The sequence below is a fragment of the Chaetura pelagica genome, unplaced genomic scaffold (assembly GCF_000747805.2).
Source record: "Chaetura pelagica isolate M959 unplaced genomic scaffold, ChaPel_1.0 scaffold314, whole genome shotgun sequence".
Classification (NCBI taxonomy): domain Eukaryota; kingdom Metazoa; phylum Chordata; class Aves; order Apodiformes; family Apodidae; genus Chaetura; species Chaetura pelagica.
Window position 1 is genome coordinate 3,041,336 of NW_009953218.1, and position 25,890 is coordinate 3,067,225.

At 35.8% G+C, this 25,890-nt stretch overlaps 1 protein-coding gene across 1 annotated transcript; it reads right to left on the reverse strand.

The window, feature by feature from the left end:
• Nucleotides 1–1,713: 1,713 nt before the first annotated feature.
• XPOT (exportin, tRNA) lies at nt 1,714–25,890 on the reverse strand. The gene is made up of 24 exons (XM_009997746.1): nt 25,753–25,890; nt 23,889–23,971; nt 22,720–22,776; nt 21,167–21,236; nt 19,765–19,983; nt 19,008–19,192; nt 18,365–18,533; nt 16,833–17,069; nt 16,467–16,505; nt 13,499–13,561; nt 12,400–12,524; nt 11,444–11,588; nt 11,168–11,287; nt 10,891–10,985; nt 10,052–10,121; nt 9,369–9,607; nt 8,581–8,866; nt 6,645–6,834; nt 5,313–5,429; nt 5,112–5,227; nt 4,568–4,615; nt 3,901–3,972; nt 2,790–2,846; nt 1,714–2,306 (listed from the first exon to the last, which is right to left on the reverse strand). The coding sequence occupies exons 1-24, from the start codon at nt 25,810–25,812 to the stop codon at nt 2,280–2,282; spliced, it is 2,889 nt and encodes a 962-aa protein (XP_009996048.1). The 5' UTR covers nt 25,813–25,890; the 3' UTR covers nt 1,714–2,279.

Genomic DNA, 25,890 nt, shown 5'->3' on the forward strand with positions numbered 1-25,890 from the left:
TTTATATGTTTATCTAAAGATACAGAAATGAACCCACAGATCCTGTTTTACAGCTCACACTTTGCATAATCCTTGACAGCACACTATGCTGATTCAATAGAGTCAAAGCATAGGAAAGCAAACAATCCTTTTTGAATTCTTTAGACTGAACTAAGTAAGTTTATCTGAAGATCCAGACTATCGAACCATGCATCCTACAGGATATTCTTTCAGTCACAGAGGGAAGGGCAGGGTACAAGTTTATATACACCCAGGCCAATGCCTGCCATGCACACAGCTTGCTCCTACACTCTGCAGTCTCTGCTTTATATTCCTTCTCACCTGATAACTGCCATAGCAGGCAACATGCTTTGTGGGGGCAGTGTTTCTGCCACTTCAGCCTCCTGAATAGCTTGTTATGGGGTTAGATGAACACCAGATTTGGCAGAGAGGAAGCTACAGGTTGAGGGTGGGGCTGAGGAAGGAGAACAGTCTCTTCTGGCAGTGGCCAGCTTTTCTCACAAGGATGTAATTTGATGATAGCTAAATCACGCTCTGTTACACAACTGACACAGTCAACTATACTAACAGAATTGCTAAATAAGGCTTTTTTTCCCTTCTTTTACAAAGTAGTAAAAGCAGTTCTATTCTTACTTCAGAAAGCAAAAGTCTAAATCATATATGAAAACTAAGAGACTTCATTGCAATGGCATTCTACCTAAAACCAAAAAACTTTTGCTAAAGACACATGAACCTTGCCTTACAGTTCCCGTGACAATCTGCCTAGTGAAAGCTCTTCCCCTCTGTGTTGAAAAGCTGCGCTAACTGTCTGGGAAGGAGACCAAGGCAGAGAAGACTGACAGTGAACACTCAGCAATAGTTGCAGTGGCCAGGGGTGCAGCCCCTTCAGCTGAGGAGAGGCAGGGACACAGCAGCATATGCAAAGCATCAAGTAAAAGATGCAAGGCTCCTAGTGCTATAGGAGAAAACAAAATGGATATTGGACCCACAGGATCTCTTGCATTGGTATGGCAGCAATGGGAGGGAAACTGATTGTGAGACTAGGAAATAAAAATAGCACAAGCACTTAACATTGATAAAATAATTAACAAAAAACTTCTAAGTGTACAAAAATCAGGAATAAAAATCCTACTGAAGTGATGCTGTCCTGTTGAAGAGTATAAAAGTGCTGTCTGTCTTTCTTTCCTCAGGTAAAAGGAAGGGATTGGCAGCAAGTATCCTCAAAACATTCACCACACTTCACTCCTGGCCACTGTTTCTGATCCACCTCCTCATTTTCCACTTAAGTTGGATGAAGAACCTAGCACCACACAGTCTAGAAAAAACATTCATCTGATTATGCTAGAAGTGAGACAGCTTTTTACTATGGACATTACATCTCATGCATGGGAAAACTACTAGCTTCTCCCTGCCCCTATGAAACAGCTACAAAAACTAATATCACAACATTTCTTAAAAAAAGCAAAGAAACAAACTGACCAATACATTTTTGGACAGAAGGAGCAACACTCTACTGAAATCTCTGTATATACAGACCACTGACCCTACTGCAAGACTCCAATACAATTTATTATCCAAGCATCAAGAAAATTGCCAGGTTCTATTCAAGTGTAACAGCCAGAAGGTTAAAGAATGCTGAAACTTCTGAAGATTCAAATCAAAAGATTCAAAAAGACTTAAAAGTTTAACTGGATAAAATTTTATTTTATTAAAAAAAACATAGAACCGGATGCTACTTTTAAACAAAATCATTTATTAAACCAATCTGTTTTATAGGAGGTATATATATATTTTATCATTAAGACTTCAATGAAATGACTATCTACAAGAATGACTTTGATTGTTTTATTTTCATGTCACCGTACATGAACAAATGCATTTTGTGTTATGAAAACATTTTACTCAGTATCAAAAATGTACACATTTTCATAACCATTGCTGTGGTCTGAAGGGATTTTTACATTTAATTTCAAAAATAAGTGTCATCTCACCGCTGTACATGTTACAGCATAAGCTTAAGTCATCCTATACATAATAAAAGTTTGTGTAGGTATACAGATAATTTTTCATCGTTGACACATACCTTCATGTCTGAGACATAGGTGGGGGATTTGCATTTCTCTTTTTTGCAAAAGGCTGAAATATGTACTGATGTAAGCACAAAGCAACATTTATTAAAAACAAAACCAGTTTGAATGGCACAAGAGTTAGCATTTTTATAAATTAACAACCAGAGTTCTAGATTATGGAAACAGGTACATGAGATTCCAGTATTTTCCTTAGGGCTTCGCTCTCTGGAAGAATACCTGTTAAAAATGTATTTTAAAAACCATTTTAAGACAAAAGAAATACAAGACAGGGAATGGTTGAGGTGTAAGATAATTCATCTGACAGACCTAATTTCCTTTTTTAAAATACTGGTTAGTGCACTAAGTTCAAGGCTGTGACTTGTGCTATTTGATTTCACTCACACCCTCAAAAATTAGCATTCTGACCCATCCACTCCAGTTATGGAGTTACTTCAATTATTAAACATAAGCCATGAGAATATCAAGCTATTGAGGAGATGAACAAGGTGCTGAGGATAAGTGACAATTCTACAGATGTCAGTTTGTTGTGGTTGTTTGCTCCTTTCCAAATAACTGCTCTTACTACAGGGATATTCCCTATAGCTAAAAATTATGACATAATTCTATATTTAAATTTTAGTTCATGTCACAACCATGACTGAATTGTGTGACAAAGTTCAAATGGAATTAAAAGCTATTTAAAGAAAAAAGTATCTTTACCTTTAAGTAATTTTTGAAAACTTTAGCATCAGGCTGCTGAAGTGCTTGACAGAATTCCTGTAAGAGAGAATAAATACTGAATAACTTAAAGACAAGCTGAGATATGTTAGGATCATGTAGAATACTTTGTATACGAAGCCATTGATACTAGTTTGGATTTTCCTAATGTGCATCCAAAGAAAAGCATGTTACGGATAAAAAGTTGTAATAGACTATGACAGGCCAAGTACATTCTGGGATGAAAAACTGTATTTTTAGATACAGAATGTCACATTCACTTTTAGCTGACCAGAAACAGGACTTTCTATGAAGACTGCAATCAAGGACATTATAAATCTTTAACTTTTCAAGTAACTTACAGTGGCTTTGAAATTAATACTTGAAATGATCAATTACACTTGAGTATTGTGTACTCACTAAGTGACTCCAGACTGCAGCAGAACATGTCTGTCACTTGAAAAAGTTGTAATCTTAGATTGGGAAGCATTGGGGCTCCAGCAAGAGATAATACTTCGTCCCTTAAATATATTTAATGCCACTTAAAAGTTCAACAGTTCAAGTCTTATAATGCCTAAAACTGTCCCCTAATGTAGCAAATCCAATTATGATAGCTCTAAATTACTTGCAATTAAGTTGTCAGTGTTTAATAATTTCTTCATGGCAATGCTTACCATATGGCTAGAAATGCTTAACATTGAGACAGTGGTCAGGTGTGAAATTTCACTTTTGACAGCCCTCTTACACTACTCCAAAATAAGCATAAAGTCCCACACTTACTGTTGTACAAAATTTTTGACAGTGGAGCCAGTGCTGTGGCTTAAATTTCTGTATACAGCCTTTACTGTAATACTTTCTATACATTTTGAGATATTACTCTAAGTATTCTGATACTTTTTCCTCAAATTAATATCAGAACTGCAAATTACTCTTGTAGTAACTTCACTTCTTACACTAAAGTAATCCTATTTTGATATGTCATACCAAAATAAGTTTTACTGAGGGATGGTAGGAGGTTAACTTGGCCAGTATGAATTTTGTTCCCATTTAACATCTACCATTGTGAAGAGTTTCTCTCTCTGGATTTAATTAATGTTCTTTTAGTGATTCCTACCTGAATTATCTCAGGAGCTACTTGCAAAGAAGGCAAATATTCTTGCTGAAGATACTGAATGCACTCAGGACCCTAAAGAAAAGAGCACACAACTGGTTTAAGTGTATTTTCGTACATACGTGAAGTCATAGCTCTATACTGTATTGAAGAGTTTAAAAACAGGTGGTCTACATTACTATTTTACAGAGAAATTACACATATCAGATATCAAATGTTAATGTAATTCTCAGCTATTAGTAAAATATTTCTGAATCTTGACATTGAGGACATAGCTTATGGCTGGATTTGATGATCTTCAAGATCCCTTCCAACCAGGATGATTATATGATTCTCTTTTATGTCAGTTTATACTATACTGTACTAAAGCACAGGACTGATCTATAGATCAGTATTACACTGAAAAGTGGAATAATGTCAATTGATCAATTAAATACAGAATCAGCAAGTAAGAGGATTTTTCTCCTTAATGAAGAGTCAATATTTTGCAGTAATTTATCAAAAGGTAGAACTACTGGATCCTGTATCCCAACACAGCATTTTGGTTATCCTATTATTTTGTATTTAGAGTAGTAATTCACCCTAGTAAGTATCTAACTTTTAGAAACTGATAAAAGCACTAAAAAGAAACCTGCAAGAGTTATTCTCTGCAAAATATTATGAAGCTTACCCTTCTGAGATGAATTGTTTTTAATGTCACTGCACATTCTGATAAAGCCTGCAATGTAACACATAACATTAGACTGACTGATTGGTCTACTGCTTAAGTTTTTAAAGTCAACCTGCTGAGGCCCAAAACAAGGGCTAGTTCATGCCATTATTCCCTCATTTTCCCCTCACACAATGCTAACTGAGCCTCTGCCTTCCAGTTTTTGTTCCAGTCTAAACAAAAATTTGTCACAGCTGAACCCAAATTGAACTAAAGAACTACCAGCTGTATCCATTCACTTTTTCTGAACATTAGTTAATAAGTAATATAGGTCAATGTTAAATACTCAGACCTGCAATTCTCTAGCTTGATTTTGAGCATAGGTGAGCTACAGAATACAGTACCATAATGTTCACTAATTAATCATCCAGGTACCTCAATAAAGAGCATAACATATTTTATTTGTGAGATGATGCTCTTTGATGCTACATAACCACTGTAAATTTCTTAGCTTGAATCAGCCCCAAAAAGATGAAAACAAACAGAAAAAGTCCGTAATACACACCAGTACTGTCTGGGCATCTGCTAAGTCAAACGTTTGCTTCAAAGGTGCTAAGAAACATGCTGGAACAATGTGTTTGTAGACAAAGTCTGCAAAACCTACTGGTCCATCTTTACCTCCTGAAAGGAAAAATAACATTCCATGTTTTATGATTGCTTCATGGGTAGCAGCAGGTGGAAAGGAATTACAGAAAGACAGTCTTACCCCAAAGCTCCACCAACTTAGAAAGAATAATAAAACAAGTCTTCTGTGCAATAGGATCTGGGTAATCCACTGCTCCTTGAATGACAGTGAACAACACACGTTCCACATTCTCTGCACCTTAAACACATTAAAACAAGCTTGTCATTTCAACTTGCAGCCTAAAATGTTTTTGTATTCTCACACTTTTTATATAAATACTGACCTGGAAGAGATGCCTCAACTTCAAAATGGTTCTGCACAAATCTCTAATATTTTTGGGAAGTTCCCCCTATGATGCAAGACAACTCTTATTTAAGTTACAATTGGCTTTTTTGTTTGGTTGGGGTTTTTGCCTTTTTTTTTCTTCAGGTTTTGATATTTGAATGGCTCTTCCAGCCTTTAATACACACAAAGGTTAGGGGGTTACCTTCATCTACTTAAAAATACAGGTTTCTTCTCTCTACTCAAACCTGGCAGCTAATTAAAACTCAGCAGCACTGAAATAGTTTGCTTACCTTCCAATATATGGAAAGATACTTTTATCACACTTAAAAGTTTTTGTGCTGTGTCTATGCTTACTTCTGTTTGATTCCTTAAGAAAATTCTTGGCCCACCACAACTACCAAGTGCCTCTTTCAAGAAAGCTCTCTCTACTTCTTAATGCTACCCTTTCCTTTCCCACAGGTATTACCATCATTTTAGGCTGGGGAGAAAAAATTCTGAGCTCCACCTACCAGAGTCCCTTTAAAGCTTCTCAAGTCCCCAGACATATATACAAACTGACATAGTTACTTAAATAATCAAGCAGCTCGATATTTGACTTAAAATTCCTGCTATGAAAAACACTAATTTGCATTTGGCCCCTAAGGGTGAGGAAAACCTGGTAACTACATGCATAAGTTGCATGATGCCCTCTATTATAGATAATAAGATCAGGTGATAGTAATAAAAAACTGCAGAAGTTACTGATGTGCCCTACAGGAAACAAACACCACCATGAATAATAGCAGCTATGAGTGGTCTTGCCAACCAGTTTGATCATTGCTATATGTTTTATGATCTCTGATTCACCAGTCAAATACAGTGATGCATGAGGATGGATGACACACCATTCTTGTCCTAACAGACAAAATGATCACATATAAGCTGAAAAGATCAATATGAAAAATATGCCTATTATGGCTGGATTTCACAAAAGCAAATTCTTGTTTAACAGGTAAGTAGAATAGTGTATTTTCATTAGACCATTCTACCTTAACATGCTTAATAATGCTTGATAGGAACTTGCCTGATCATTTTAGTATATAAAACTTAGATGAGAATAACCACCCTTTGAGAAACTGAACAACTTACTTTGATTAGCTATGACTTCACTCATTCCACTGCCAGTTACTGTCTGCAGGAACGCAAAGTAACTCCTCCGTAACATTTGTTTTTCTAAAGCAGCAGACTGGTCATTTTCTTCTGCTGGAAGAAGCAACACTTCAAAAATAGCATGAAGTAGTGGCATAAACATCTGTTGCAGAAAGGGTGAAACCTGTGTCTGTGGAGATTGGAAGATGATATCAAGTCAGAGAAACTGAATATTTCAAAATTAAAACTTAAGGGCTTGTTACAATTCTCAGCTTTGAATCACCTTCGAAGTTAACATCAGGGTCACCATGAATGTTACTATATCTTGACTTATAAGCTACCCATTTCAAGACTTTTGTACAAAAATATCTAGTCTCCTCTCATTCTGAGTAGGAACAGAAGCTTTTTCGGGATTGCTCATCCTTCTTTTCAGACAGACACTCTTTCAAATTCCCTGAAATATCAAAAGGGGCTACTGTAAAGTCATTGTAGTTACAGAAAATGCATCTTTAAGAAATTTTAGAAGTGGCAGCAGTCAATATTTTGTAGCATGTCTTTAAAGACTATTTAAAAAAGAAGTTTTCTTGATCTGAAATACTCCTGGCATTATAGAATAATCATCATTTATGTCCTGCTTGAAGTGAGAAATATATGTAAGGGAACTAAATTAGTTGAACACATATGTATTGAAAAACCAAAGATGTGTACTATTCAGCCACACCCTGGAGGTCCATAAAGAGGCAACTCAGGTGTTCATTCGTAATGCTTAAGCACAGTTTTATCTTTAATCTTCTCTTTATTGTAGCTTGAAAGTATTCAAGGTGAAACCTCTGAAGCTAGGATCTACATTTTAACCTACTGCAATAAGAATGATATAGTATCATACCAAGTTAAACATTACACCCAAGCATGGTATTTGTCCAGTCTTGTTCATGTGGCTTTTTTTGTTTACCTTCCTCACCTTACACAGACTGATATCTTGATTTGCTTTTAGCATAACTTGTGAAAAGCACTAGAGTAGTAAGAGTTTTCTTCTCCAACCTCTGAAATACTTCATTTTTCAGGATTCCTTCTCTCTGCTCTGCAGATGGAATAGTCCAAGCAGAGACTGACATGCTAGATTGACACAAGTACATTATGGTTCTGACCTACTGCTCACAAAATGCACATCTCCTCACATTGCATTTTGCTCAAAATCTGTTTAAAGGGCTTCTTAACTTTCTTTTACAGCAATGAATTTCCCCATCTCATTCGTAACAGCACAATATTCTTGGAGCAGCTCCAGGGAATGAACCATGAGTAACAGGCTATTAACTTTGTATAGCTCATTGACTTTTGCATTTTAAGTGTTTGAAACCAGAAAGGTCTCAAAGGCTACACTTCAAAAACCTTTGCTAGATAACTAGTTGACAGCCCTACTCCCACTTACATATCTCATGCCTCCATTTCAAAATCTGTCAACATATTTTGAATAAAAATGCGTTAACCATCAGTGTACTCTTTTAATTAACAGAACAGCATTAAGATCTTATAAATCAATATTTCTACACCCACATCTGATATTTCTGCATCTCTATCTCCAGGAATTCTCATGATAAGAAATGAGAAAATTGATTTTGGAGCTTGCATAGTTTGTAATACCAGCTTTGGTGTGCAGCATGAAGTTAGCTGTGTCAGCAATAAAATAATTTTGTGCTGCAAATAGTGTTTTATTTTAAAATACAAAGCCCAAACATTTAGAAACAGAATTCTGAGACTAATCGAAGAAAAATATCTGTTTAATCACAAGTTCAGCAATGTATGACTGTCGTTAAAGAATACGTTTCCCAGTAGCCTCAGAAATACACTTATTTATTCACATGGCTATTTTTCTGGAAACAGAGAAGAGCAAATAGCAGCAATACTTTGACCCTCAAAAGCTTATGCAATATTGTACCTTAAACTTCGCTGTTATTTGGTTTATAAGAGGAATGAATTCTTGAAGATCTTTTGCTTCACAATCTTTAAGCATGTGTTCAGAGGCAGAAGGAATGAACGGAAGAACTTCTTCCTCTAGGCAAATAATCATGCGGTGAAGGAAAGTGCGGACACCACTTCTCAGAACCTCCTTTTGCAACGGACAACTGAGAGCTGGCAAAAATGTCTGTAAGCAGTCCAGATAAACCTCTGGGCAGCCACATTGTTTTACAGTTTGCTTGTTACTGAAAGCCTTGCTGGTTCGGCTGTAAAAGCAATACAACAAGTTTTACATAAACTCACGTTCCAATCCCATGAAGAAGTAACACTGAGAAGAACATTTGCTGAAAAAACCCATGCACTAAACTAGAATATTACAGGTCATGAAAAAATGGGAGCCAAACACTGGAAATGATGAACAAAATTATGTGATATGAAGCAACTACTCTTAGGTAGTTTTTGGAGAATTAAAGCCTAACAATTTACAAATGACGTATTATTAGAACTGCTCCACACAATTAATTGATGAAGGGAATAAATGTTGGTTCATTATTCACTTCCTCAATATTCTCTGTATCTTCATCCACAGTAGCCTTTTCTAAGGGGACCTAACTAATTTTCTGGGCTACCATAAGAAATTCTACAACCACTGATGATTTTCTAGGTCAATAAAACACGGGTAGAATCTCAGCCCCTCCTCCCAATAAATCTTTTATAATTCCCTTTTACTCAAACCAGAAACACACAGAGTCACTGTGCTGTACCTACCTAGCAAACCCAACGGCATGATTGAGACAGTCAGCCAGTGCCATCTGTCTGTCCTCATCTTGTGCCATCATCAGTTTTTCTAACAATACTTTGAACTTCTCCATCAGTGGAGTCAACAAATTCCTCATTAGAACTTGTTTTCTTTCTGCAGAGTATTCGCTGTTAACTATCAATACTCCAGCTGTTTCATAAATGAAAAGTTGGTCATCACTGCTTAACAGAGCCTGGTAACCATTTTCCTAAAATGGAAGATAACAGGCATAATTCACTAAATGTCCTTTATCAAAAGTTGTCTCCTCAAAGTTTAAAGATACTACTCTTTCTTTAATCATGCCTAAGTAATCTCTATAGTATATTTACAATGGTTTTATTCTCCTCCTACTTAAGTAGAAGCACCAAGTACAGGTGAAAACAGTTGAAAGAACAACTATTTTTATACAATTCAGACAGAAAGCCTTCTACATACACCCATCTCTAGCCTATACTTACAAAAACCCCACAGAAGCAAGTGTATTAAAATTAAGTACACATGCAAGCATGTGAGTGATCTCACACCAAAAAGGCAGGACAATTATTTGTATTTAAATGTTTGTGTGCTCAGTTAACAATTCAGTAAGTCTTCAAGCACACCAGTGAGTAAATGCAAACCTTATTTATTACAAAAACCTGCTTTAAATACTCACAGGAGGAGAAAGTTCCAGCAGGTCTTGTATTCTATTCAGAACATCTTCAATAAATGGATTCATTTGCTTACTGAAGTAAAACACAAATACATAACACTAATTAGAAACACATGGACTTTTAAAGGTTTCCTGTAAAGCTAGACACTAGACTATCTTCTCAATATTGAACTCCCCTTTAAACATCGAAGTATGGTTGAAGAAAAATCTGGTTTGTGGATATGGTGCTTGTCGTAGGTCAAATATATTGTCATGGGGGAAATAAACATTCCTTTCTTTCCCTCTTTTTTTTTTTTAAACATGCATAAATAACCTCACCCATCTGAGTGAAATATTTTCATTAACAGCTGAAAAATGGGATTCTTCTGACATCTGAATCATCTTGGAGCTTCTCCTGCCTCTACATTAAATACATGCCTGTGAAATAAGATCAACAGGACAGGACTGTTTGAAGGGCTCTAATACACTGAGTAAACTTCATCAGTATAAATTCCATGAATATTCAGAATTTGGTCAGAGACAAGGAAGAGCTACTCTTGGGAGTCTCCAGATCCACTCACTCTCAGCTCTGCTCACAGGAGAAAAGCAGGACAGACATTTACATTGTTTATCTAATTAAAATAAGCTAAGCATACGTATTCCAGTTATCTGTCCTGTGATTAATTTTCCACTGCTACCTTAACATTACACAATAGGATAACCTTGCTAGAGCACTGTTTTGATATTACTTCACTGCAGTCCATTTGAAGACCAGCCTGTTTCTTTTACAACCGTGATACACAAAAGGGCCACGTACAGTAAATTCAGTGCAATTTGGATACATATGAAACAGCTCTACTCACTTAAGAGACTTGACAAATCTGGAAAAGAGATAAGCTGTTCGACTTCGTACTTTGGGACTTGTATGGCGAAGACCACGGTGATCTAAAAATGCCATCTGCAATCAAGAAAGTACATCTCAGTCTTAAAATCCCTAAACAAAGTAAGGAGGGGAAAAGCTAGTAGTTCAACAATTTAAGAAATCAGCTTCTTCAGCAACCCTCAGAAATTAAGAAAATTTCCTAAGATAAGTTCTAAAGACCTTATTTAGTTGAAAATATAAATTGGGATTAAACTTACTAGAACAGCTGGAATGTGCTGAGGTTCAACAGCAAAGAATTTTTCATATCTAACCACCGTTTCAAAGAATTCCAGGGTCACTGATGTGTGTTGATAGGCACTGACACCGGAAGTCACCAGCTACAAATAGAAGGATAAGCTGGTTAGTACTTCAGTTGTTTATAACACCAAACTACAACGTAGGTGATGTGTTGGTAATTAAGATGAGCCATTTTAACTGCAACATTCCAGTCTTTATTAGCATTTTCAATCAGCTCCCACAACACACATGCTTACCGTTCTCATCATGTCTTGTAAAGCAGTAGCTTTTGTAACATCACCAGAGAAGTGAGCACCATGAGATACAGGAAGAGCTTCAGCCAACATATACAGCAGCCTTATTGCTACTTCTACTTCCATAAATCGTGTAGTCTGCCAATTCCTACAGAAAGAATATGACAATCATGTTAGTCTGTAGTAACTTATAAAATAATCACAGTTTTACCGCGTTAGCATTTTCTTTTGAGCCTTCTTCCAATGCACAGCATAAGAACGAGCAGAATTGAACCAAGAAAAACACTAAGAGCTAGACAGTACTTCAGGATGCTTCTGGAAGACTTTATCCACAAACACAGCACCTCTCCCTATCAACTTTCTTTTACTAGTTTCAACTTGAAAGCAATAGATACCTTGAAGTGCTTATTTAGGTACAAAACCACCTATAACTACACAGAAAGAAGCCATTCAGTTTCACTTGCACAAAGTACAAGGAAGCCACCAACAATACTAGATTCCTGTTTGTATACACACAACTGTCCTTGTCAACCAACTGGTAATAATGTTTCTTTATTTACATGCATATTTTCTACAACTGGTTCTACTCTTTTCATAAAAAATACTTCTTTTGTTTATTTTCCCTATCCAAAATTGGTAGTACGTAAAATTATTTGCCACATCTCATAAGATTTTCCTTGAGGTTGCTGTGCAGGTAAATTACAAAGATCAAGATACATGTATAGGAAAAAAAAATAGCTGCCATTTAAAGTTACAAAAATAAAGCTTTTTCTTTCTAAGCAGCTGACTAAAAGATTTATATAAAGTATATTTATAATGAAGTTCTAACAAGCTCATTCTATCAATTAGCTTCACCTTCCTACATCACACATGTTCATTACAAACTCTGGAAGTTACAAAAAAAAAAAAAGCAAAAAAAGCAAAGGGCATTGAGTAAACAAGTTAAAAAAATAACTTACTGAAGTGTAGTGTTAAAAACTCTGCGGACAGATGCCAACAGCAACTCTGGTGAGACCTGAGCAAGTCTGTCCAGCAACAGTTTCAATTGTTTTCTGTACTCCACAAACATTGCCTCATCTTCACCCTACAAAACATTCATGTTAAGTGAAGTCCACAGTTTTGTGTTTAAATCCATCCACGATGGTTTTAAACAATTACACCTAAACCAAAAATGTGTACACACAAGAACAGTATACCATGATCAGAGAATCAAAAATACTCAGCCTATGCTCTTGTGACATAACAGCAGGCTCCTTTTTTGGCAGGCTAAATAAGATGAGATCCACTGCATTCAGTCCAGAAACATGAAAAAGGCTTTCCAAACTGAAAACTAGCCAAAAGTACAAGAAAGAAAATGCTTTTGGCAGAGCCTTATTGACCTCATTCTTGAAAACTGACTCACTCCTCAAAGATTTTCTCAGCATCTAGCTTCATTTTAAAGTTAAACTGACAGAAACATTTATGACAGAATGCAGACATTTAAATTAACCTTTTTAAGACTATAGCTATCTGAATAGCCCAGAGCAAAAGTAAATCTAACACTCAATCATTACTTCTGGCTGACAGAGATGTAAGCACGGGAGGAAAGTGTAATCAAAGACCTTTTGCCTTCTGTAGGTTATTTTTGCAGAGGTTTGACCATCTGAAGTAGGCTAAGCAGCATCTAAAGAGTTTTATTACACAGTTGTTTCTAAAATCTTTTTGCAAGGCAGAAGTGATGGGTAGAACCATGCAAAGTCAAGCTAAACAAGCCATCTCAATGGCTACGTGTAGCTACAGCACAGCTGTATTTGTCTAGGAACAGTTCTGCACAAATGCAGCCAGAAATACTGTTAACTGAACTGGCTTGGACAGCCCTTCACTATGTTGTTTTGTCCTATGCAGACATGCCTAAAGGTTAGAAAAGCTTTCCATACAGGACAAAAATTCATCCTACTGACCTTTGCTTCCTGCCCTAAAATCCTTAGTCTATGAAAAATAGGGTTTTTAAAAGTATGAGCAAGTTTTACTACATGTAATTTAAGTTGCATTTGTCTGTTTATTCATATAACACAATACCTCATTTTCAAAATTATATTCTTCATCGTATGTCAACTTCTTCATAACAGCCAACATGATTGCCTATGATAAAAACAGAACTGTAAATGTAGAAGCAGACAATTGGTAACAAGCAACAGTTAAAATCCCATTTGATGATCTCTCGAGGTCCCTTCCAGCCCCTAAGATTCTATGATTCTATGATTCTATGTTTTTCTAACTGCTGGGTCTTCAAGGTTGCACCTTCACTCTGCCAGCTCAGACACTATGAGGAGATCTATGACCTCCCTGTAGGAGGCTGAGTTAGACAGACAGCAAAATTGGCCAAAGATATTCCATTCCATTTATCTACGTAAGCTCAGAGATCACAGAAGACAACTTCCTTCCTGCTTCTTCTTCCCTTCTCTTCCGTCCATCAACCCCCAGGCTTGAGCCCTCCTGACCCTCATCACTCTGTGCTCTCTCCAGCAGCAGCTCTGGAATTCTTTGAGACTGTTCACAGCTATGGAGATGCTGTGGGAGTTGCTGGGGGCACAGGGGGGGCAATAGGAGTTTGTACATTCCCTGAACATGTTTGTATATAATTGTATATATTTTCTTTTATCACTGGTGTTTAATTAAAGCTGTGTAGTTTAGTTTTCAATCCAGAGCATCTGTCTCCTAATTCTCTCTCTCCTTCCCTACCTGGGTGGGAGGGGATCGAAAGCATTGTTGTCAAACTGAATCAAACAGTGACAGCAAGCTTAGCTGTAACACTAACATCCCTAATAGCTCAAAATCCTTTAAATGCTTGGAGGATTTTTTTTATGACAAGTTAATAAGCTGAAATGGTTCAGCAAAGAATCCAAGACTAAGAGCCAGGAACAGCAAACAGGAATAAGAAAAGCAAAGTCTTCCCTTTTCATCAGCATCAAGTTGTCAGATCAGTTAGAGCACTGATGTGCAATTTCACCTTAGTAGGGACTGCTGGAAGTCCTAAAACAGGAATAAAGACTGGTTCTTGCATCTACTGAAGTCTCAAACTTTAGATGTATCACTTTGATCTTACTAAGCATTTCCTAGCTCAGGTTTATAGAACTTGCTTAAAATACATGGAGTATCCAATTCCATTCATGCTTTCCAGGACAGATTGAAATTGGACAGACATAATTAACTGAAACAAGTGTTTAAAAAAATCTATGTGTCAAATTTCCTTTCAGTTCAGCAGTTTGTTTTGGGAAACCTGCAAAAACTGGTATTAGGTGTAAATATTCCAAATGGACAGAAAACTGTTCTGAATAATTAAAACTGCATCTGAGGCAGACCTTTTTTGTATCTGTGTTGGAACTTCAAGAGAACATTAAGCAGCAACAAGTGATTGGGCAGGACATATAAATATACCTATTACAAGGGAAGAGTTAACTGAATATTGGAGAAGACTCAATAGATTTGTAACAGGTATTTCATCAGCATCACAGAACATCTCATCTCTATACCTACTACCAGGTGTCTTTTCACCCCCCATATTGGTTAAATTCAGTAACCAACAGCTTTTATTATAACTACAGCAAATGAAAATGCTGATCACATCAACAAGAACTTCATGAGCACTTTACAATTCTCTTCCAGCACTGGATGTTCTGAATGTGGGTAGCCAAATGTTTCAGACAAGAAACAAGGGCCCAAGGTAAACTTACAAAAAGCAAACAAAATTTTGACAAATTAATCAGGATTACATATTTTGCCTTCTAAGTGCAAAATTTTTCTTTTTAAGCACCAAAAGGGGCCAATGAATTAAACCTAAGTTACTGAGTAAAATCTTGGTTATCTTGCAGAAACAAGACACTTGTAATACTTTCAGGAAGAGCAAAGAATGTGAACAGGCTTTCTATTGACACCAAGTGTCAGCATCTGAGATAAGTCTCTGCTTCTCTGTATGAAGTGACTTTAAAGAATTAAAATAATGGCAAAACATTAATTTGACATGCTTATAGCCAGAAATGCTTACAAACAGCTGTTGTTTTAAGAATTAAAAATGGGATCCTGCTGATGAGAAAAAACTTTGGGACTTTAAAGACACAATAAACACAATCCCTTTCCCTGTTCAAACAACATGTTGAAAGCAAGAACTTCTTATGTGCAAAACTTGAAAAGAATGCTGCTAAGTGCACAATGTAAAGCTTAAGATAGGCAACAATAAGATTTAGAATACTTCCAAATACTTTCTTATTATGAGTTGGATGAAAGTACAAAGACTGGTATGACCGCTTCTCAGTTTAACACATATCCTCAAGAAGTGCTCAGTAAAATTAAGAAATAATTATAATACAAAGCTCTTCAGCTTGATAGCAAGTTTATCAAAACAACAGATTTTGGGACAGTTAACACATTCAGATGTTAATCGTGTCTGAAGTGCACTGCAGTAGAAATTTGGCTTGCTTCAGTTATATGAACAAAAGAGACATAGTAACAAAAAAGATTCAGTGATTTTACTAAACTTCTCTTATTGTGTTACCTCATCCAAATTAAACAGACATTAGACAAAACCAGATCAAGATAATCTAGACCCCAGTTATTCCAATTCAAGTTTTCATGCTAGAACAGGTACAGAATTCAGCTTTCTTTATAAAGGAAAAAGAATTACAGCTGTCAGCTGTATGAACTTACAAAATACTTGCACCAATCTAACCAGTTCAACATCTGAATTAGTACATCCATGTTCTGTCAACTGTACATACCGTAAAGGAGCTAACCAACATGTGCTATGGGGTTGCTTGGGAAGACGAGCTCTAAAATAGCTTTCATCCTCATGCTCAATTCAATATAGGTTTACTATTTAAAGAAACGGTTACTTAGCAGAAGATGGAACATACTGTCCTTAAGTCTTCTCTTTTAATTATTGTCACACAGACATTTTCAGGCATATAAATAAAACATTTGTTCCAGCAAAATGCAAAATTCTGATCCAATGTGTTCTTGAAAGAAAATCTCTAGTAAAAATAAGACTTACCTCCACGTTAGCTTTTTGTTGGTCTGAAAGGGCAGAAAGCTGTGAAATAAATTTCAAGTGTTATTTTTTTGTACAGTAACTCATTTATTACTTTCTAATGGGAAAAGACAGGTTTGCATTTTTAACAGCCATACGATCTGCAAGTCTGCTTACCACTTAATGCAAGGTTTAGCCCAATTCCCTTAGATTTCTAAACAATACAATAAAAATAGCATGACCACAGCCACTAAAGCTACTAAATGCTTATTACTCAAAACAAATATTTTACAAGTCAGCTTGCACATAGTACAAGATTCATATATTGCCACTAAAATCAAACAATCATCTCTCAAAAACTAATGTTAAATTGAAGCCAGATGTATTTACTTGTTTCAAGATGTGAAGGTAGTCATAGCAAAAGCCAATGATATTAGATGAGATGTCATCATCTTCATGAATTAACAGCTGCAACATTAGGGCCACTTTTGCTTCAATAGCTTGCAGAGTGTCTTGAGCACTCTTCATATCACCATTTTTTACCAGTTTAGTCCAACTAGCTATTAATGCTTGCCCCATCCCATTGACCAACTTAGAAAATCTGGCCAGAAAATCCACATCATCTTCCTGCAAGAAAAAACATTCAATTAAAAATACTAGTAGAGTTCATGTTCAAAAGGTATGCGCTTATATACTGTACTATCCATGTCTAGTACATAGAAGTATTAAACCCAACACCTGTCTCCTAGATGGAAAGTACAGTAGTCTAGTTTGCTTTTTCCAGGGAATGGAGAGAGAAAAATTAAACCATTGCCAGATTTGGCTGTCCTCCATTACACAACAGTAGCTTGCTTCATCTCTTCAGATTAGTTTCTCTTTACAGCAAGAAGCATGTTGAAAATAAAAGCAGAAGCACATACCTACCATAAATTTTAATGTGTATAGGAGGAAAATCTTTTAGTGGGAAAACTTCAAAGAATTAACAGCTGTAGCTCACTTCAGTAATACTGATAACGAGTAACTTTCAGTACTGCCTGTAAGAGTGAGTTAATATTAAATATTTATGGCTTGCTTTTGCAGAATACATTGATCAGAATTGAGAAATACCCCTAGACCAGTAAGACCCCAAACAGATGCTTTGCTCCCTGACATAACAGTACAAAAGCAGAAAAATAACAAGCCTTCTTCCTCAGAGAGACCGAGGTAAGATTTTTAGAGGAATACCTCTCAAATTGATGAATGCATATTCTCTGCATTCTAGTAGGAAAACAAATTTGAAAAAGGCCTCAAAATTAGGAGATAATGGCTTTGCAATCTAAGAACTACAGCTTCATAAGGACTGGTTCCTCTTTCTCCATGGGAAGCAGTAAACAGCTGTTACTTGAACATTTGAACTGCCAGGGAATGCATGTTTGGTTGGTAGGTATATTTTTCCAGCTTACAGATAAGAATTTCAAGCCTCACATCTCATTGTACGAACTCAAACCAGCATACATGCCCTTAAGAAAACTCTTTGCCCAACCTAATTATGCACAGCTGACCTAATGTCTCACACTAAAGCAACTCGAACTTAGCTACAATACCTATAAGGTAATAATTCAGAAGAGAAGATTCAAGGCAATGAAACACAGCAGCAGCATTAACAGTTAGCACATATTTTAGGGGAGGAACAGAAGAGCTACCCTGCTTCGAAAATGAAAAACACATGCTGAAGACAAACATGATGCTGTGTTTTAAATTAATAAATGATACTAATAACAAACTTAATTCAAGTATCAGAGAAGTGTAATAAGTGTTTAGCTTTGATGCAGAAGCACAACTAATTCTCCTTGATCTGTGGACTTTTACAGTTTTCTGTTTGCTTATTTAGGAACTGCAGAAAACCTATGACTCATTCCTATTGTAAAGATCAATATACAAACCTGATCAATACTGAAGAGGCCAGCAGACTGCAATACTTGACACAAAGATTCAACTAATTTTGTTTTATCAATCGGGTCCATTCCCTTATTTACAATTTCAAACAAACAATCACAGGCTTCTTCCCGGAGAACTTCCACAGACATATGACCTAGCAGCATATTTATAAACCTTCAAAGAAAAAAGTTTATTTTTATATGTACACAGTAGCATCTTACAGAAGCTTCATATTATTTACATGCATATTTACAATGTTTTATTTTTGTAAGACAGTTTTACTGTCTTATAAAGTTTTATAAGTTGTAAGTCTTATAAAATTTTTAAGTCTTATGAAACTTCTGTCTTGTAAGTGTCTTATAAGTTTTACTGTCTTTAGACTGTCTTTTTATCAGATAGTCTATTTTACTGACTAAATCCAGCATTTTATAAATTTGAAGGAGAACCTAGAAAACACTAGTGTTTATTTTGACCATTATATCAGCTTGGCTTGCAAAGTCAATCATACTACTAAAAAATGAAAACTCAAGATTTGTATGCAATTAAAAGTTCTTTTTCAAATGTTAGTTTTAATTCTGTTTCATAAAAATACAGTCAGCACACTATTGAGGTTACTTTTGCAAAGATACTCCTTCAAAAAAACCTTACCTTTCATTGGCTATCAGGCTCAAATCTATCCAGGATACATAAGCTCCAACTACTTCAAGGCACTGACATGTCAACTCTGAGTTACTATATTGATAGTTTTGTAAGATTTGGTACCACGATTCCACCAAACTTGGAATGCATTGTTCCCTCATAGTATCTTTTAATAAGGTGTTCCTACGAGCCTCCTATCAATACAGAAAAAGGATAAATCACTCTTGTCATGGAGTAGCATGTAGTAAATGTCGTAGCATTTCTCTATCCACTACCAGACACTACTTCTCCTAGCAAGATAAGTAACTCAGAAACCCAAAGAGTAATTTTTTTTTTCTTGTAAGAAATAAACCCAAAATATCCTAGTTCTCACTCTTTTTTCTACTACAATGCCCAAACACTGAAGGAAGGCAGAAAAAGCAGAAAGTCCTCTAGATCATTAAATGGATTTTTGATGTTAGGACTCCTTAAAACAGGCACTGGGAGAAATTAACATTTTAGAATGAGTCAGTCTAACATTAAGTTGGCTAACTCAGTCCATTAGTTTTTGTTTACTATCTCTTCAAGAAAAAAAAACGTTAACTGAAAAGTATGAAATCAGAAAAAGCATTAAAGGACATGTGGCTTCTAGATCTAAACCACCTAATGTCTCTAAGGCAGAGCTGCCATAAGAAAAAAAAACATCCCTCCATGTCTGGTGTTCTAATTAAAGTAAGAGACCTTTTTGAAAGTTTAAAGCAAATATTAATGTAAAATAATAACTTGCCTCTGATGTATGAACAACATCCCGGTCTACCAGCTCAGCATCAACAGCCATCAGGATCCTGAGGTACATATCCACACCTCGTGGATTAAGGTCAACTACTGATAGAATATCAAAAAAAAACTTGGGCCATTTTGTGAGATATTCAGTAACAAAAAGTAATGCAAAGACTTGTGCTGCTTTGTTGCGAATAAAAGTCTTCTCAGGCTGGGGATTCACCATCTGGTAGAAACAAGATGTTTTATTTGTATATTCTTATTAGAGAAGAATCATATATGCTTGCTGATCAACAAGATATTTTATCTGTATATTCTTACTAAACTAGAGAAGAATCATAGATGCTTGTTGATCTCTGTATAGCGACTAACATACTACCTCTCTTCCTGACAAATATAAATAAAAAGCCTTATCTTTCCAAGGATTTTGAAGAAAACTTAGCTAAATTGTAGTGAAACAGGGAAAATATTCTTTCTGGGTGATATAGTCCTAAGCCTTTCATTCAGCACTAAGACAGTAAGAGTACTATTCAAAGACTAAAAGCTAGTTTATTCGTTTGGAGGAAGGAGTAAATAAGAACTTCCAGAAAATAAGTTAGAGCCTCTTGTAGCTAGTTTGTGCCTAGGAAGTTTATAAATCTAAGCTCACTGGGAGAAAGCTCTCTCCTTCCCTCCCCTTTTCCATAAGGTCCTCCTAAATGCAACAACTTGCCACATAGAAAAATTGAAAGCAATTTAATCAATTTCACAGTGATCTGCTATTTTTCAAGTTGTATTATATTCCATTTCCTACTGTTTAGCTTTATACAAAGCAATTATGTTAATTTACAGTGCAGAAGTGGAATAAATAGATAAAGGCAGGTATAGGCAAAGACTTGAATCAGCCCACTTGATGGTTCTGCTGAATGCAAACTTGTGACAGGTCCACCTGACAGCACGTGTTCAGCTACAGTAACTAATTCAGCAAGAAAAAGTAGCCAACACTCTGCTATAGTATTAACAGAGGAGCAATGCTATCCAGGCATAAACATCTGCTAGCATTCTAAGTTGACTGGAGTTAGGCCAGAATTACTGCTCCTCTCCCAGACATTCAAATATCAGGAACCTGGATCATCTCTCTCTAAAGGGAAACCTTTAATATTCCTTATTTCATGCACAACTGATTAAAATACAATCATTATCAGATGAAAGAGTTTTATATCCAGTAGTAAGTTCAAGCAGATAATTCTTTAGAACATCTGATTGAAAGAATTTCTAATAAACTGTAGCATTTTAAAAGCTTTTAACCATCAGGTACCAGTATCTTCAGGAAGCCACCTTTAAACTCAAATGATAGACTAAACATTTAGCCCACAGTCAATGCCTTCTGTTAGTCTACTAATAAGCACCTATGAAGGGACTTAACTTACCTGTGCTTGCAGCCATGTTATGATTGTTTCCCTAATTAGTTGCTGCTGGACTTCAGTAAGTTCAGAGTATCTGAAACAAAGCACAATGAGATCAAATTACAACTGCTTCATGACAAGAGCAAAATTCAGTAAGACAAAAACTCTTATTAATATTGCACATAGTACTGCATGTTCATATACATGAAAGGTTCCTAGAAAATTACTTTACACAGCTATTTGCATGTTAAAATTCTGAATGAAAGACCTAAAAATAAGGAAAAACACTTTGTCCAAATAAATAGATTATATTTTGAGTCACTACTGCCTACTACTGAGCAGGAGCTTGACAGTTTGCAGTAAGGCTTCTCTATCAGAGACTTAGGACTCTGAGCAATGGGGAGAATGAAGAAACATCTTTATATGCTCAAACTTGTTTGCTACACACTAAAGACTGTTAATAGTGAGCACAAGGAAGTCCTTCACATATCTGACCTACAGTACATTTATTATCAGACATATGTCAAAACACAAAGCAACAATATAATCAGAGCAAAATTTGACATTATAACCAGCTCACCTCAAATACTACCCCACACAACACGTTCCTTCCCAGGATTAGCTAAGATGAGAACATTTTCCTTGCAATAGAGCTAGCTGCAGCTTTGGTACAGTCACTAAATGGAATGGCTGTGTGACTCCTGTGTTCCTGTCACAAGTTAAGTATTGATTTTGGAGAAGAAAAAAGCAACCCAACTGAAAACACTCAAAAAAAAAAAGCAGCAGTAAAACAAGAGAAATCACTGCAGGAAGCTGATTACAGGAACAAGCAGAAGAAGGTGAACAATGAGGTAAAATCAGGTAAATAAAAACCACAGAAAGTTGTGTCAGAGGAAAAAAAATTAAAGACTTGTGAAAATCAGTTGCTAAATGTATCATGCTCCTATCTGAAACCTAACCCACAAGTTCAGTGTATTGCAACTTGTCACAACGATATTCCAAGAGGCAGATGTCTCTGCCATGGCATTTAAGTACTGACCAGAGGAGTCCAAAGCGGGGAAAAATATAGTTCCATACAATGAAACATGTTATTTCAAAGTATTTTTTTCCTAAAATTATGATTCTATGAAAACACCACACAGTAAAAAGACTACTTTCTCTTAATGTCTCTGCCATGGTTACTGAATGAATAGGGCTTTGTCTGAAGTCCAGGACTCTGTACAGCTGCTCACAGTACTCTCCTGCAAAAATCAGTTAAGAGTACAGAGTAGTAAGTACTTACTACTAGTGAATCTCCATGAAGGATTGGCTAAGTAAGTTTCAAGCTCTCCTTGGTAATCTGGTCTGCATTGGGTCATACACTGGTATTAGACAAGCTAAGCAAAGCATGCTGCTCAAAACCCAACTAGTCTTCACCCAGGAAAAGGTGAAAAAATACAAGAAAGTCCTCTGAATCAGATTAAAGCCATCTCATCAACCACACCAAGATGACAGATACCTTTTTCAATTTATTTGCAAGGTGAATAGAGGAAAAATTGAAAGGATGTATATAGCTGGTGTCAAGAAAGAGTACTCACTTGAACTTAACTTGATGTTCCAAAACTTGAAAACAGAAGAACTTGATGTGATCATCACTAAAAAAGAAAATTATGTTACTGGTCACAACATGGTACACTCTGAGAAGAAAAAAATGAATTACCACCAAGTTTTCTTTTTGACAAATCTAGAGTTCCTATGCAGCAGTGAAAAATGCTTCTGCTATTAGTTCAAAGCAAAAATGACAAATACTTAAGCAGTTCATTTGATAAAAATGAGCAGCTGTGAAACCAATACTGATGTTTGACATTGTAATGTAACTGCCAATTTGTTATGCTTTGATTTCAATATTGAACATACAAAACCACAATACCTATTATATCCTGCTTTTATAAAAATCTGTCAGGCTTCAATAATACATCTGGGGTCCATTAGTACACTAAGTGCAAGTTATACATCGAGTCTTAAAGAGCAGAACTAAAGTGGCATAGATTAGGAAGTGACATTCCACATGCCATATAATCCACACAAGTTTTTTATCTTATCTAAAAATTCTAAGAATCATTATTTACTTTGTTAAAGATTATGAAACAGTTTTGAAATCTTTTGTGATTTTGTTAATTACTGCATACTCTGTTGGAGTCAGAAGTTGTGATAAATTATTTATAAAAAAGCCTTCTATAAGTCACTGTTGTTATTTGAGAGGTATACATCCTTCAGTTTCCTTCCAACCTGAATTATTCTGTGATACAGTAACAACCTAGTATTTGAGCTGTAAATACATGACTTTGTGCAAAAATATTGGTAACTACACACTTCTCACATCTTGAAACACTGGGAAGGCCTACTGCATAGATTAGGGGCAAGGAACTACTTCTGAGATTACTACACATAAAGCCTATAGCCTCACAATGTGAAGTTTTCAGGACTCGGCTCCTGCCAAAAAGACAGCACTAGAACTCATTCTTTTTTTTCCCTGGATATCAGAAAGCAATGCTCTTCAGACTAATAAACTGATGTGGAGTTTTATTTATATGCTGCTATTCCTTCAAAGGCATTATACAGAAGCCACAGATCAACCATTATACTAAAAATAGCATGAAGAGTATATTAACTTTCAGTAGCTTAGTTTATTTATTATGCTGAAGCAGTAAAACGAGAGACAAACATACTAGTAATGAAAATAAGCAATGATTCCTATCTACATTACCTGTATATACTCTGAGCTAATGCTTCTGCACAGACTTGCCAAGCATCCTGAGATATCTTCAGCTGCTCAAAGTAGGCTAGTGCCTGCAAACATCCAAGGGAGTTTCATTTAAAAAAAGAACAAACCAGAAGACACCTCTTTCACACCTGGACTCACATTTAAACAGCTCTCCTTCAAAATAAACAGTATTTGGACACATCCAAATATTTATCTGGTTCCCTAACCACCATAACGTACGAATGTTTCTTCAATCATAGGTACCAATTTCCACTTTACATTCTAAGAGTTTTGTTACTTGAATGTAAAAGTCATAGAATCAGAAATGCTGAGGTTAGAAGGCACCTTTGGAGACAGGGCTGCTCAGGACCTTTCTATATCAGTGGAAGTTCACATCCAAGTTAGAATTCCTTCCACAAATTCTACTGCAAAAATGATTTATATTTTTTACTGAGAACAACTCACTATTTTTGTTCCACCAATTTGGCTGCATTCAACACCTCGAGCTCAAGAAACATTCAAACACTGAACACCTGGTAACTGCCAGTTTATCTATCTGTTATAGAGACTGGAAAAAACTATGAAACAAGTTGCTTGTTAGAATTTCTAGATAGATTCTGACAACAGAACTTTATCTAAGTGTTTTAAGATTTAATGTAGCCTGTTACACAACACAGTACATTTTGAATCAGAGATTAACAATATTATTTCAATTTTATGAATATATGTTTCAAGGGGGTTTTTTTGGATGCTGGGTTAGTTTCTTTGCATTAGATAATAACAATTTCTATTCACTAAATAGTTTCCCAAAGTAATTATTCAGCAAATTGAAATAAATTCTTAAAACAAAAATTCACCTCCTGTCAACAGTACAGGTAATTTTCTTATACTGAATTGTTTTACTGTAAGTAGTTTGATACTTGCTTTTTATGTTACATCTTACATGATTAGTGAAAAGGTAAGTCACCTTTTACTCAAGTATTGCAAAATTATACATACTGCATACTTAAAAGGTCAATAAATGTAAAAATTTGAAATTTTATTGATATTCTATTAACCAAGCTATAAAATTATTTCTATCCATCTTTTAAAAAGGACAAATACCCAGAACCAACCTATTTAACAGGCTGCTTAGCAATACTAAGCTGCATTAAACTACATTTTTAACTTTCTTGCACATTCTAGGATTTGTTCTATGAACACAAAACCAATGTATTAATATCCTCATTTATAAAAGACTTTACTGGAGGTTATCTTGTAGACAGTTGAATCAACCTGAAAACTGATAATCCATCAGTAAGCAGAAAGATTTACTCATTAAATATAGTGTATATCTTTGCACAGGAACATCTTTTCCTGATGAAGAAACTGTTCTCCACACACCACTGTTTCTTTCTTAACAAACGGTATGGTAATACAAGCTTCACTAGTTAAACCCACACATTTCATTAAAAGACACTAAAGGTAGGTAATCCATTCAAATAAGTAAAAAATACCACATCTAAGAATTAAAAAGGGCAATTGCAAGCAACTCATTGTTTTCAATGGCTGCTTATCATCCTATGGGAACCAACATAAGGAGCTGAGGAACAAGTACAAAGATTTGAAAGGAATTAAAAAGCCCAGAAAAAATAGCAATTCTCTGCATGTTAAGTGCAATTTAACAGAGTAAGCAAACCATGACCTTCAGCTTACATGCTTGCAACATTACTTCATTTTGTACTTGTCATTGTGAACCCCAGGTACTTGTTAATGAAAAAACCCAAACTAAACCCCCAAAAAACCCACTCCCCTGCCCAAGATAGCATAAGGCTTTGGCACTGAAACAGCATCCCCAATTATTAGAGAGATAACCAAGTATACATACCCTTTGTCTGAAGTCCGCATCAGCATTTGGGTTTAGCCCTAAAAGGGCTTGTTCATCCATCTCTAGTGCTATATTCTTTGTTTCCTACTCCTAACTGGTTTGCCCACTTCTTCTAGAGGGGATGCTACGATCATCTGC

Bases quoted from the DNA above. Each gene is read 5' to 3' on its own strand.
- XPOT (XM_009997746.1), bottom strand. From the start codon at position 25,812: ATGGATGAACAAGCCCTTTTAGGGCTAAACCCAAATGCTGATGCGGAC. The intron at 5,430-6,644 runs GTAAGTTGTTCA...AATGTGTTTAAG, and splicing joins TGAAGTCATAGCTAATCAAA to GTGCAGAGAATGTGGAACGT. The intron at 5,228-5,312 runs GTAAGACTGTCT...TTTTCCTTTCAG, and splicing joins TAAGTTGGTGGAGCTTTGGG to GAGGTAAAGATGGACCAGTA.